Source organism: Polypterus senegalus, chromosome 1 (assembly GCF_016835505.1).
Source record: "Polypterus senegalus isolate Bchr_013 chromosome 1, ASM1683550v1, whole genome shotgun sequence".
Classification (NCBI taxonomy): Eukaryota; Metazoa; Chordata; class Cladistia; order Polypteriformes; family Polypteridae; genus Polypterus; species Polypterus senegalus.
In genome coordinates this window covers 69783917-69799652 of record NC_053154.1, presented here as the reverse complement: position 1 = coordinate 69799652, position 15736 = coordinate 69783917, and the positions used below count along the sequence as shown (strand labels likewise).

Here is a 15736-nt window from a genome sequence, read left to right as displayed (position 1 = left end):
ACATCACTACATTCTATGCATTGTACTTCCAGATGAGCATTCATTGGTTTATTTTTTATGGTAAGCTCTCCTGTGTACACAGCAGCCTGCTCCTCCGACTAATGAGAAAATTTGTTTAAAAGACAAAATCCATTCATATTCAAGATGCTGTATGATTTTTATTTATTTCATGCTTTGGTTGTAGCTTTGCTGAAAATGGATAAGTCATACAATTAAATACAGACAGAAAAGTCGATTGTAATAATTATCATCATGAATTTTAGAACTATCCAAAAAAAAATTCTTTATTTGCTTAAGAAATTTTCCAGACAGAAAGGGTAAAAAAATAAAAACACTTCTGTGGTCAAATGATTTTAAAAAGAAATGTAAATGTAATGCACATACTGTACCTTTTCTCAAACAAACAGGAACTAACCAAAAGAATTGCAGTAATTAACCGTATAATTGTATATGTCAGTATGGAGTGATGATCAGAGCTTGTATCTGGGCTAAGGTATTGTGTCAAGTCCTAAAGAGGTCTGATGTTTTCTGTCAGAATTAATGGGATTTCTGAAAAGTTACATTAAGGATCCTTACAAAATAGTGTTCCAGGGATGTCATACTGCAAGACTCCTAGGGCCATTTAGTATCTTCTTGGAATATTATTCTTCCAAGATTATTAACGTTTTGAAACTTTAATAGTACTAGGGGGCTCTGCCCCCTGCTCGCTTCGCTCACCCAACCCCGGATTTGGTTTACTAAATATACAATTTAAAGAGATTGTTATTTTCATGCGAATTGTTACATAAGCATTACTTTCACTTTTACTTTAAAACTTCCATTATTTCCAGCCCCGGGTGTGGTTAAATCTTTCTCGCAGGACATATAACGCTGCTCGTGTTGTGGTGGGGCTTATGAACGCACGCTAAGGAGATGCCGTTGGATAATCTGCTGTCTTTCTGCTGCTGGCAAGCTTTTTGTCGCACTGCACGTTGATCATTTAAAAGCCTGTACAACAGGTGTCCTTTTGCCACATCGCATCTCTGCCGCTCATGTTATCAGGGGTGGGCTGAACGCACGCTAAGGAAAAGCTGTCGGATCATCTGCTGGCTTTCTGCTGCTGCTGGCAAGCTGCATGTTCTACTTGTCGCTTGTCATTTTTTAAGAGCTGGGAGCACATGACGTTCGTCTGTCAAAGGAATTTCAACAACTGCTTGGTTAGATGTCCTTGAACTTGTTTTAAACGTGGTCTCACTGCCTTGTCTTGTTATTCCGAGTCCATTCCAGTCATGCTTCTTAGTGAGTTTGTTTTCTATTTTAGCTTTGTAAGCTTCCTTTCATTCACTCTGCTTTTTCTTTAGCACACGCTGTACATCCTTTAGAGCCAATTTGTCACCAGATTTGAATGCTCTCTTTTCTTATTCAGGAGACCGTTTGCTTCCTAGCAATCTAAGGCTTGTTGTGTGGAAAGCAATAGACTGTCTTTGTGGATGTAGATGTTACAGGATGTCCATTTGCTGTTTTCAACCCAGAAATGGCAAAAACACCTCCCTACTTAAGGATTTCAATTACTGTTTGCCTACCTTTCGGAAAAAGCTTACAAAGTTCGACCATGTCACCGGAATTCCCCACTGAGGAATCACCTGTAGCAATTTGTACGAAGACAGTAATTTGCACTATCTTGACTCATGAAACAAATGTGCACTTTCAATGCTAGAAAGAATTTTTGAATTTTCTAATTAAAAGAAAAAGAAGCACCCTTAAAAATGATCAAATTTATCTGGACAAAATCTACACTAATCATATGGCAAACAAAACAACACTATCTTGGATATGGTTGTCTGCCAAACAACTCATATATACAAACTGATAACTATGGCAAATTAAATGTTGAATGTCAAAAGCATTTCCTTTCACAATTAAAATAAAAATTATATTTACATAATTTTAAATACTATGGAAATAACCAAGAAGGATAAATACTGTGTATTATTATGATTCACCAATACACTGCCATCATTATTACACAATTAGCAAGCTGCTAATAACAGGAAAAAATCTAAATATACAGAAAAACACATTAAAAATATTACGCTCTGACATCACTCATGACACAGACGGGGTTGTGACAGACAAATATAAGTGTGAACATACCTTGGCTAGAAAACAGGCAAGGGCTATTGCTGACACCATGGAATCCAGGTCACATGCTTCATTTCCAAGAACCACATGTATTTCAGAGGCACTACGCTTACTACGCTGTGGAAAAATTCAAAATTAAATTCAAAATTAAAATCAAGATTTTACTGTGAAGAAATTATACTGTACTTGCTATCTAAAAAAAAGCACACAGACAAGCTTGCATTATTGTCACTTTCATTCGTTTATAAAATTAACTCTGAAACAGGTATTTGCGTGCTTGGAGTGCAAAAATAACATTACTGATCAAATCAGGTGTAACCACTTAACTTGCACTATCACACATTTGTAAGAGGAGATGGATGAAGGGATAACAAGTTTAATTGTTATTGAAAACAATGTCCACGCGCCTCATGCATAACGACGTGTGTAGTATTCACACTATAACATGGCGTACGGACAAAAGCGGAAATGTGCTTACGCACAAAAAAATCCAGATGCATAAATCTATGCGAACGCCAACTTTCTCTGTAAGCCATCTGTAAGCTTAGAACGCAGATTCTTCAAAACTTTTAAGGAACATTGAAATATCTTCGTAGTACATGTTTAATTATTCCATCCATCTGTCCTTCCCTTGTCGTGCCAGCCCCAGCAAGAATACAGCACGAGGTAGGAACAATCCGTGAACGGAGCACCAGCTCCTCGCAAGCGTTGCGGCATGGTGCTCTCACATGTTTAATTATTAACAATATAGATTATTTAAATGAAGTTAAAGTTTTACCTGTATAATATAATAAACATATTTTGCTGAATTTCATCTTACAAATGATATTGTTATCATATGTAAATACACGTTTTATACAGTGGTTGTGCAATATTATAACTGTATCGCAAGTTTACAGCGAGGTAATTGTACTTATAAGTACACAGCATTCTACAACGAGCAATTGATGGACTGATTGAGTGCACTTATAGTTCTTGGGATGAAACTGTTTCTGAACCGCAAGGAAATTCTCTGAAGCGTTTGCCGTATGAGAGCAGTTTAACAGACAGCATGGCTGAGGCAGCGTGTGCTAGATGCTGTATACCAATAATTCTCTTTCCAGTCAGCTGCTGTAGAGCTGTAATTCCCCACTCAGATACAGTGATATAAACACTCCGAGTGGTGCAGTGAGAGTAATATGGAAGAAGATGATCCGCTGTGGCAACCCCTAACAGGAGCAGCTGAAAGAAGAAAAAGATGCAGTGAGAGTAACAATGCTAAAGCAGCTATGGTATTTAGAATAGTTTGACTATTCTGTGGACCATTATATTGTTACAGGTTAATTACAATCAGATGCATTAAACTAATAAACAGTATGCGGTTAATTTCAGTGTATTTATAAATAAAATTCAGGGATGTGGCTCTAAAAAAGAAAGGGAAACCACATTGGAACAGTAGCATTGCTTTGACGCTGGGTGCTGCCAGTTTGCAAAACCGAGTGGAGAACTTGCATATGCCAGGGTTGGAGCTACCGTGAAAATGTGAGTGGCTTTACGCCAAGTTTAGGCTTTATACATCGCGGTTTAAGCATGGAAACGTTCGTACCGTTTATACATGAGGCTCCAGAGGAGGGAACAGAGGCTTTGTGTTCATTCTCTGATTTAAATGAACACTTTTAAACAATCACATCAGCCCAAGCGTCTATCTTCTAACCAGTACAGTTAGCTCAGGTTTGTGGGAGGACCTTACACACATTCACAGTTACTGTGGCAGGACTGGCAATGCGAAGAATAGTTGTAGCAAGTAAACGCTGAGGCAAGACTCAAATGAACTGGCTTTGCTGCTTTATTTGTTATTACCAAAATAAAATTTATTAAGTGTTTAATTGCTTCGAAAGGCAAACCACATTTCTCTATTAAAATAGTATGTACTACGTTAAAAGAGATGCATAATTGTCAAAACATACAATTAGTAGGACAAGATAAACAGCATACTTCATTGCTAAATACAAATCCGTAAACACTGAATTGGTGTCATTCATTTGGCTTTTGAAGGCAAACTAATATTTAAAAGTATAATCTATAAGTGAACGTACACATGCCTTATATTTGAATGGTACATGAAGAAATTAATGGTGTTTCATAGTTATAAACTTATTGTTTACAGGTAACAACAGCCCAAGTAATTTTCTAATTCTGGATTTGTACAAAGGCATAAATAAGCAATAACAAAGTCTGATAACTTTCATAAAATACGTGAAAACAGCAAAACAAAGGCTGTTATGAGGGAGTTCTGAAATAAAGGATTAATGAAAAACTGACAAGTTTGATTTCACACAGGAAGCTTTAAAGTTGGGAAATGTACAAAAGGAGGGGCAGATTTGGAAAATTAAAGCACCATGAATTTCGGACATTTGAAATTTGACTAATCTGTTAAATATCACTTTTTAGTAGTATTTTTTAACCAGTTAATGATGCAGGAAATATAAATCTTACAAAAGCAAATGTTACAAACCTAATAGATTGGTTCATTGACTACTGATATTTTAAAAGCATGTTGTTAAAAAACTGCTTTTAACAGTTTAAATGGAAATATCCTGAATTTTCTTTCAAATTCACTAATTCTACAATACATGTATAATAATGTATGAATCTGTATATTTAGCATGGGTTATAAGTTGTATTTTTCTGTTACTGGACAGAAAATATTAGAAAATAAATTTAGAATGTGCACCTGCTAAACTAAATTAGGTAGTTCATGAAATATTATTATTTATAACCCCTGTACTGAAATTCCCCCTAGATAATAAACCTTTCATTTGTTTTTGCACTAGGGGGGATTCCCATGCCTGCAATACACTAAAATTCAAGCATTGTATTTTGATATTTATGAAATCCAATATTTGTTTCTTTAAATTATAGCCTATTATTTTCTGTCAGAATGAAGTCTTTTTTTCAGTTTCTTTTGTTCTCTCTAAAACCCCAGGGTTTAAAGTGCATGGACAGGAGGAATTGAATAAGAAACCATGCAGACAGGGCCATTTCAGCAGTGGATTTTGCTATTCACTACAAATGTTTTTGTCCTCAGGTATAAATCTCGTTTGAGAATCATGACTGGCCTCACAAGACTAGGGTTTTAGGCAAACCATTTTTCATTATTTTTGCCTTTCTCTCTTACCTTGCCATTATTTGTGTTTCTTCTAATTATTTCATTAAGGAACATTGTTTTGTTTTTGATCTTCAGCTAGGGGCTTACAGAAATCCCCTCCTTGAAGGGCATTTTTGTATATTTTGAACATTTAAGAAGCCTGGGCCTCATTTTGACCTCTGTTTTGTGTTTGGGGACAGTCTTCCTGGGGGTAAGGCTCGTTTGTGAGGCAGACCAAAAATTTCATTTGTAAATCACACAAAGACTCTTGCTGTCTGTAGCTGTGTTTTTTATTGGTTCCCAAAATCAAGCAGCTACTGAGTTGGCAAGGTAGGATCCAGTGTGAGTCAAACGTGTAACAAAATAAATGTCTCAGTCCAATAAAGTTAATTTTAAAAGTTTACTGAAAATTTTAAAAAAGGAAAAAAAATCACAACATTTCAGAAGAAAGTTAAAAAAGAAAAAAAAAAAAGATTTCTGCTACAAACTTCTATTTCTAGTGTTAAACTTCAGTTACTTTCTATACTTAAAAGTTGTGTTATTTCTCTATGGCAAACATAAACTGTCTTCACTTAATATATTCGGTACATTCTGTAAGTATGTACAGTATGGTTTGAAACAGTTTGCCCTCCATGCCTGATCAACTGCAAGGCAGAACATATTGTAAACTGGGACTAACCTGTAGTCAGAGGGACAAGAAATAATTAGAATATTCCATTTATAGTTTAGCTTGTGGAGGTTATGATAGAACCTGCCATAGACTATGCACTAACATATAGGCAAACATTTTAACATAAGTAAAAATCAATTTAAATCAATTTAACATAACCTAACTAACTAGCAAATGGCTTTTACAGTGTCTCATAGCCTACCTTGTGAAGCGCCATGCACTTAATGCATGATGTATGCACAACTATTGCTTCATTAAGAAAAAAACCTTTTGTCAGAGTAAATCTAACAGTTTCTGACTTTAGAATAAAATTTCTGAACATGTTCTGTTTAAGTCATATTGTGCATACAGAGAATGCCATTTTTGTGATGCATTCCGTTTTCAAATGTCAACTTCTTTGAAGCTATAGTTTTCACCTGTGTCTCATTAAAGAAGTGTTTCAAATCATACAGTAAATATGTCATGCTATACAGACACAGCAAGCAAAGAAAGTAAAGAAATACTGATAATACAAAAAAAAAAGCACAAACAGTGCAAGCAATTAAGTGTGTGCCTTTTGTTGGGAGTGTAGAATTGTCACTATTGTGAGAAAACATTCTACTACATGTTTGTAAATGTGACAATAAACATGAACACACAGTGCAAACATACCTACAGTAGCTGAATGTAATATCCCAAGATCAGACAGTGTTCTCCACTGCTAAGTAAGCAATATAGCCTGGTTTCCTTCCTTAGCTACTTTAGCACGAAAGCTTACTGTATGTCAGCACTGTGTACCAGTGTGGTTGGTGAAGAACTTTTCAGTACAGATTCAAGAATTAGAAAAACAGACTGATCTGTGATAGAGATGAAATGCTACTATTTTATAAAGAACCGCTTCTAACATTTGAAAAAAACTGGCTAAAAAAGCAAGTTAGTTATTTCAGTTACTAGAATTACAGTTACAGTAAACTGAAAATTTTTAATTGAAATTCAAATTTGTTAAAATAATTTGTATCTAATGTTGACTACATATTAAAACAGTATTATTAATTTTAATAAATACTGAAATACTCCCAACATCTTTATACAAACATGGTTATCTAGATATCACAAAGGTAATGGCAAATATCAATTAACTGAATTAATCTCAAGTTAAGTCAGATGTGTTAGAACAAGAAGGCATCATTACTGATTTAAAAATTACACATGTTGCAAAAAAAATTAGAGACACATAACTAATAAAGTATGTATACGCATCAAAAATAGATGTATTAATTTTCATCCTTATTTTACTTTACCATCATGTTTGTTCGTAGTTTGTCGTAGCCGTGATGATGACTGAAAGCCAGAATTACATCATTTGTCAAAAGTAATGTAGAATCTCATACCTAAACCATTATGCAGTACCTTTATTTTGTAACCTAAATGATATATAAAGGAAAAAAAAGACTACTATAGGAAAATAAAATGATTTGTTTTTAAATAAAGTTAGGCAAATTAGTATGTGCAAAGCAAAGGAAAATAAGCTTAAAAAAGGAAAGAACATTGTTACCAAGTGCACAGTACTTATTGTATTTGCATGATAATAAAGGTTGTCTATACAATGTTTCACCAATAATTTAAAAAAATTCCAAATGTACAATAATTTTGCCATTTAAATACATGTTTAGGCAGGCAGGGAGTGATTTGTGGAAAAGGCATGCATCTCTTTTCTACTGGAGCTGCTCCAATAATCCAAACAACTTTCAAGCATATTTACCAAATTTTATTAGCCACTAGTGTTGACTGACGAAATACGCCGAAACGTTCTTTGCAACAAATATACTGGGTTCTGAGTGGCTGTCCTTGGGTGGCAAACACACCTGCAGATAAAAAAAGCCACTTCAGCTACTAAGGTCCCCCGAAATGATCAACAGTCTTAAAAGATATTTTCCCCATTTCTAACTGCACTCATTTCCCCAAGGGGGAACTCCTTGAAAGCTGTTCTTCAGATTGCACTCGTTAGACTTTGTTAAATGGTGCGACTCAAACCACTTACACCTTAACACCAGCAAGACCAAGGAGCTGGTGGTGGATTTTAGGAGGCCCAGGCCCCTCATGGACCCTGTGATCATCAGAGGTGACTGTGTGCAGAGGGTGCATACCTATAAATATCTGGGAGTGCAGCTGGATGACAAATTGGACTGGACTGCCAATACTGATGCTCTATGTAAGAAAGCTCAGAGCAGACTATACTTTCTGAGAAGGTTGGCATCCTTCAACATCTGCAGTAAGATGCTGCAGATGTTCTACCAGACGGTTGTGGCGAGTGCCCTCTTCTACGCGGTGCTGTGCTGGGGTGGCAGCATAAAGATGAAAGACGCCTCACGCCATGACAAACTTGTTAAGAAGGCAGGCTCCATTGTAGGATTAAAGTTGGACAGTTTAACATCTGTGGCAGAGCGACGGGCACTAAGCAAACTCCTGTCAATCATGAAGAATCCACTGCATCCACTTAACAGGATCATCTCCAGGCAGAGGAGTAGCTTCAGTGACAGACTTTTGTCACTGTCCTGCTCCACTGACAGACTGAGGAGATCGTTCCTCCCCCACACTATGCGACTCTTCAATTCCACCCGGAGTAAATGCGAACATTAATTTTATTTTAATTCTTTTCATTTTTATTACTATTTAATTTAATATTGTTTCTTTGTATCAGTATACTGCTGCTGGATTATGTGAATTTCCCCTTGGGATTAATAAAGTATCTATCTATCTATCTATCTATCTATCTATCTATCTATCTACATGAAGGGAGAACCACTCTTCAATTGCTGTCTGTGGGTCGTCAGTGAATTTAAAAAGGTAAAACTGGGTCCCAAGGCCGTAAAAGTTAGGAATTTATTAGCTGATCATAACGAATTCTATGGACAGACAGACAGGCATTATAACACTGTTCCCAGAAGCACCACAAATTAGTCATGTGCCCAGCTACAATCTCAAAACAAGCCTTAAAGGAGCCCTCCCCCTCCCTTGAACAGAAAACATAGGAGACCATGTGAAATAATAATAACAAATGATTTATTACTATATACAAGGTGTTTCTTCTTGATGGAAGAAAAAAGTGTGGAGCACCTACACAGATATATGGGAAACAAAAAAGATGTTCCAGATGGACCTAGAGCCACAACTTTAAACAATGAAACAAGCCGCTCCAATGCTGCCACTTCATGGCATGGCCAATGTGTGCCCCAAGCTTGGAACTCTGTGGGTGGAATGACCTATATTTTATATACTTATTGTTAGTTTTTTGGCATTTGTTGTATTTTGTTTGTGGTATACATTTTGTCAGTGAGTTTCGTTGTTTGAGGAACAGTGGAGCAGTGGTTAGCACCGCTCCCTCACAGCTCTGATCACATTTTTGATCTCAATAATCGGTCCAGCATAGTTGGCAGTCTCTTGCATAGCTCTCAGGGATACTTAAAAGGCAATTGCAGCTATATAATCCACTCAAAAAAGTTTAGTTTCTCTTTCCCCATTGACTTCAATGCATTTTGTGGAGTCTGACAAAGTTCACAAACATTTGCATGATTTTGCTGAATTCACAGAAAGTGAAGACTGTGAGGTTCACTCATCACCATCAGCCACTCACTATAGCATTCTACTGTGCATGAGTGTCATGCTTCAATCCATACTTCCATATGTTAAGCTCTATTGAATTTTTCAGCTGGTGCAGTGTTTACTGTATATTAAGCAATGAAAGTTAAATGAATTGATTTTAAAAATGTTCAAAATGAATGGAGGAGCCCGGTGAAAGTGCAGGTGCTCAAAAGACAGAAAGGGAAAGGTCATACAGTCATGGCCCACCAGGTAAATGAATAAAATTTATCAAAAGGCATGCAAATGAAATCCTGCCTTCAGGGGATGTCTGAGATACATTCTTGGGGGCAAGATAAAAGGAGCATGCTGTTTGCAGGCCACAAATGAGGCAAAGTTTCACCTGTATTATAAAATGTTTAGACAGGTGTCATGTTTTTACTGCTTAAAATCTTTTACTTTAAATCACAGTTGACTGCAATGTCTGTTCAAGAATAAACTCTGAAGCAAAATGTCCTTGGATTTTTTTCAATTCAAAGCAGTAACTTGAATAAGCAAAGACATTTCTCAAGAAATAGCACAAATCAGTGGTGGCATGGGGTGACAATTAATACTACAAGACCTACCAAAAACATAATTGAGCCAAAGAAAATTAATTTAATTTAGTGAGGGTGATCCTAAAATATAACATTTGACAAAAATACATGTTGTGTTGTGCAAGGTACAATAATGTTAAGGCTTACATAAAACTGACCCAATGAGAGAAAGTATTTTTTCTTTCCAATGGCATCTTTACTGTGAACTGCGTTAAGGCCACATTTCTTTCCAGTTCAAAGACCAAGATAGCATGCAGCTGTCTAATATCACTGCTCCAGCTAAAAGTGACAGTGCTATAAAAAAGCCAATTGCTCTCATACTTTAGGAGAAGGTGAATTTTGGCTGTTCCTCACATTAAAAAATGACAAAAAAAACAAAAGGGAAACAGGAACACCATGGGCCCATTCTAGTTGGTGTGCCCAATAAATTAGTCTAAAGGAAAGGAGAAACATAGGCAATACTGTTGAAAATAGCAGATGTTTCTAACAGGTTTGACCTAAGTACATTTTGTTGTTCATGCATAGGCTTCTCTATGTGCTGCCAAGAACTAGAAATATGTAATGTCACTACCAAACTCTCTTTTATATAAACTATGTCACTTTCAAAAATGTGACATCAGAATATGGTGTCACACACGTACGCTTGGGAGGCAGTCAAAGGTCTTAACTGAGCAAAGGGGTGTGTCCAGAGAGGTGTTGGTGAAGTGCAGTATTGCCTGTTCTTCTTCATCTGCAGATCCTCAAAAAAGAGGACTTCCTGAAACCTGACTTCCGGTTCAGTCAACCTCATTTTTGGATCCTCCCATTAACTGCTCTGCCTGACATAATTTCTGCCCATCTGTTCTGTCTCTTCCTGTCTGACTTCTAATTTAAATGCCATGCATTTAAATCTCATCAGTCGCTGTTAGAGTCAGTCTTTGTAAATCTTTGTATATCAGCAAAATTTAATTTATGTTTAAGAACTGAATTAGCAAGAGCACTTTTGCAAGTACATATTTTGGCTTTTCCCTGCACTAGACAAATGGAAATTTAAATCCAGCCTAACATACAATACAATACAATTTATTTTTGTATAGTCCAAAATTACACAAGAAGTGCCGCAATGGGCCCTGCCTCTTGACAGCCACCCAGCCTCGACTCTCTAAGAAGACAAGGGAAAACTCCAAAAAACCCTTGTAGGGAAAAAATGGAAGAAACCTTGGAAAAGGCAGTTCAAAAGAGCCCCTTTCCAGGTAGGTTGGGCGTGCAGTGGGTGTCAAAAAGAAGGGGGTCAATACAATACAATACACAGATCAGAACAAATCCTCAATAGAGTATAAAAATAAAAATTTTACAATTACGGACCAGAATTGAACAGTAGATGGTATCACATAGTATGATTTGGATTTGTTTAAAGTCCTGGAGACCTCAGCCATCAAGCTGCCTCCCCCATTTGGCCATTTCACAGCTGAAACATTGCTGGGCCAGCCAATCCGATGAAAGGACCCCTCTACCCCACGATTCCTGCGATCCTCCATCAGGGATGACTTTACCTTAGGCAGGCAAAACAACTTGGCAGGTGGGCCGTGGCACTGAGTGCCACATTTGAGTACCGAGAAGAGAAACGGAATAGGTGAGGGTTAGTATCAAATTATAACTATCATGTTACTTATCTTTTAGTGCTAATGACTAACAACAGAGATGCAGTATGTACGGTTAATCAGCAGCTCTAGTCAGGATATGCTAAACTGAAGTAGTGAGTCTTCAGCCAGGATTTAAAGGCTGAGACCGAAGGGGCATCTGTTATAGTAGCAGGCAGACCATTCCACAGTTTAGTGGCCCTGTAACTAAAAGCTCGACCTCCTACTGTTATTTTATTAATCCTTAGAATCATAAGCAGACCGGCATCTTGAGATCTTAATGTGCACTCTGCTTTGTAAGTCATGATAAGTTCAGACAAGTAAGCCGGACCTTAGCCATTTAATGCTTTATATGTTAAAAGGAGGATTTTGAAATCTGTCAACCTAACCAGGAGTCAGTGTAAGGATTTAAGAACTGGAGTTATATGTTCATACTTTCTTGTTCTTGTAATAATTCTTGCAGCAGCATTTTGGATTAACTGGATGCTGTATAAAGAACAGTTTGAACATCCAGTGAACACCACATTGTAGCACAGTCAATCCAACTAGAAATAAATGCATGAATTAATTTCTCAGTATCCTGTTTATTTAGAAAGCTCTTTAATTTCCCAACATTTTTAAGATGGAAGAAACACGATTTGGACAACTTTATAATATGCTCTTTAAATGACATGTTAGAGTCAAAAATGATTCCTAGATTGTGGGCTGCACAAACCAGGGAGTTGTCATTCCAATGCTCCCTTGAAACAGATGGCAAGTCAATTAGTTCCAAGTAACATGGAGTGTGAGTAAAGCACCAAGTGAAGTGGTGCACCAAGCACCAAGTGAAGTGAACACTAACATGAGATATATGTGAAGTAAGTGAATCACAGGAAACTTTGTCTAGTGTTAATGGGGTTTAGTCTAGTTTTATTTAACCAGCACCAGAATTATTAACTTTTACCACAATACGTTACTTTTATGTGCTTTGCAGGCCTGCTGTTAATGACTTTTTAAGCTCTATTCCAGTTATGTTGGCAATTCAATGTTTAACAAAAATGTATGTTAATTTATAATCTAAAATAGTTAATTTCATTAATTTGCAGATTTTAAAACTATTTATTTTCAGCCAGGATTTACATGTCAAGTTACTGGTAATGCCAATGTTTTAAAATCCATTTGTACACTATCTGTTTAATGGATGAAATATAACATTTTCTTCAGTAAGTCATCTGTCACTGGTGTGCTGATTAATCATCTCTAATGAGGCATGAAGAAGCAAAGCCGGAAGTGTCCAGCATTTGAATGTATTATCCAGCACATCTCTCTTATCAACTGTTTAAAGACATTAGGGTAGAGTCATGCTTTAAAAACAGCAATAACAGTGATAACCCCCATTTAACAGGTATTTTTCCATTACCCTCATGTTTACTCTCTTCTGTGCCTTTTAAAGTAAAGCACCATATGTCAGTAGCTATACTGGTGTACAGCCGTGCAATGTTTGCTTCTTATTGCAACTCTCAATTAGGTTTGGCCTGAATAATCAACCTTTTCTATCCTCATCTAAAGTTTCAACTTGTCAGTTACCAAACACATACCATAAGCTAGTCTTAAAGCACTACAAAATGTATATGTTTTGTATTTTACATGCTTGATTACAGCCTACATTAATTTATCTCTTCATACATATAGTCATTTGAAAATTAGTGGCTTACAGCAATATTAATCCCTGCTCTTTAAGCAACTAGGTGAAAACAAAGATTCAGGAGAGTAATCAGCCTGGCAGGGCTTATAAATAATATATGTGTCCAAAGTGCCAAGATATAACAGGCAGGTTAAATACACCTTGACTTGATGCTCAACAGGGCAGAATAACTGACATATAAAAGTTTTATTTTAAAAAATATGTACTCATTTAACCATTTTCAGGTATTGAAAAACAATTGTCAAGGTTGCATATTTCAGTATGCAATAAATAGAACATCTAAGACCACAATTAATGTCCAGTTTTCAAAATAAATTACTGAGCAAAATTTCACTCAGTCCTCTACTGATTGATTGTACAGTTGTTAAACAATCAAAATGTACACTTTTTTAGTTCTACATATGAAAAAAATTAAATTAATTCTACGAAATTCTTTAATAACACCCCCTTGTTTTAAGTATCTTTTACATGTTTTTCTATTGTTTACCAAGTCCAGTAGCAGTTTAGGGTACATTTATACTTAATGTCAGCATTACTTTTTCTTGGTTAGAATTAGTGTGAACACAGCTCTAGGAAAATATAAAGTGATTATTGCCTATGTGCATTTTGAGCACTTGGGCAAATATGACACAACCATACCAAATTACAAAGCATTTGGATTTACAACTGCACTCACTCTACCAGCCATCGATGTTCTAAGAGTAATACCACAATTATTTCTATAACACATTTTCATACAAACAATGTAGTTCAAAGTGTTTTACAAGATGTCAAAGAAGTATGCAAAGAAAAAAGTTACTAAAATTAAAGAAAAAAAATAAGTTATAAAAAGTATACAAAAAATAAATAATACACACTTTAAAACAGACATATAATTGGAGTCCTTAAATATAAATTGTTTTTTTTAAAGTCTGTAAATAGAAATAGGACTTTTCCCAATCAATACCTCCTATTGTAGATTTGTCCCAACTTTTTTGTGAAATCAAACCTGTCAATTTAACATTATTTTTTTTATTTTAGAATCCCTGAAAAACAGTCGTTGTACTGCTCTTTTCAATCTATCTCACTTATGTAGTCAGACTTTGCTACTGCTTATGTCTGTGCACTAATGCAACATTAGCCATCGAATTGGACTGTAAGAGCAGTAATTACTTCAAACTGGAGACAGAACATCATTCTGTATTTCTGTTTAGGTATCTACTACATGTGCTTATGAAACATTAAGAGTTTAGTTGTAAACATTACACTGGCTACAAAAATACAAATAATGATAGAAATTTAATATTTGTCGATTCGTTTTCAGTAATGAAGTAAGCTGTTTTAGTATCCCCTCTAACTGTGTACCTCTTTGATTATGTGCTTCCATTAACACAATGCCCTATATTGTAAATGGAAGGATTTTTCTCATGCTTCAAAGTATTATGAGCTGAGCAACAAAAAATATCTGGCCAATGTGGAAGCTTTCTAAAACTAATAAAATAAATTTGTCACTGTTTTAAGCAAAGGTAATGCCCTTCCAAAGTTGGATCCTGTCTTGGGCCCAGTGCAGCTGCAATGAGCACCATCTCCCAGAGACACTGAACTGGATAAGCACGTTAGAGGACTGAATGGACAACTGCAGCTAGAACATGGCAATATATTGAATTTTCAATATTTAATAAGAATCAATATACAAAAGCCAATATCGTGATGTACTTCTTTTGAAAGTTACATAAAATTCCACAAAATCCTCAGCACTCTTTCTAAGCCTGTGTACGTCAGTTCCACCAATGATAAATGGTAGTGATGAGGTTTAGTAAAAAACTGAGTAAGGATCAGAAGAGGAATCATTTAGAACAGGTATGGTTAGTACTGTTACTGATTTTACCTGAGATGACAACTGAAGCAGTACAATATCTTAATATAAAACATGTTACTGCATATGGAGCGGTCACTCGGGCAAGTCAGTGCTGCACCTGCAACATAATCTCCTGCTGCCCCAACAAAACAAATTCCCAGTAAGCAAAGTTCCATAAAATGTTTGCAGTTCTGTTGTATGCTATAATAGAGGACAAGCAGCAGGTGGAAGAAGATAACAGCTGAAGTGACTTAAGTAAAAGAAATAAATTTGGAAATATATTATTAAAAAATGAAATATGTCCTAAACTAGGACCACTTTGAGTGAGGAACGATACAGAAGGAAACTTGTTCAGTGTGTCTGTAATTTCTCTTTACGAAGAAGGAGCGCCCTGTCACAGCAATCTACTAGGGGACAGAGTACTGTGCAGAAGTTGTCAGAAAATGGTCACAGAACAAAGACAGAGAGTTATTCTTATACAGTAGATAACTGAATTTGCATAACAGTGCTGAATTAATGCTTAC

The 15736-nt window shown here is 36.0% G+C and overlaps 1 protein-coding gene across 2 annotated transcripts in view; it reads right to left on the bottom strand.

Annotated features, from left to right (window-relative positions):
- Positions 1 to 15736, bottom strand: part of prune (prune exopolyphosphatase) — a 48858-nt gene that overhangs the window by 13438 nt on the left and 19684 nt on the right. For both annotated transcript variants that reach the window (XM_039750432.1, XM_039750422.1), the window contains exon 2: positions 2134 to 2238. In XM_039750432.1, coding sequence (XP_039606366.1) covers positions 2134 to 2172 — 39 coding nt within the window. In that variant the 5' untranslated portion in view covers positions 2173 to 2238. The remainder of the gene's footprint in view (positions 1 to 2133; positions 2239 to 15736) is intronic.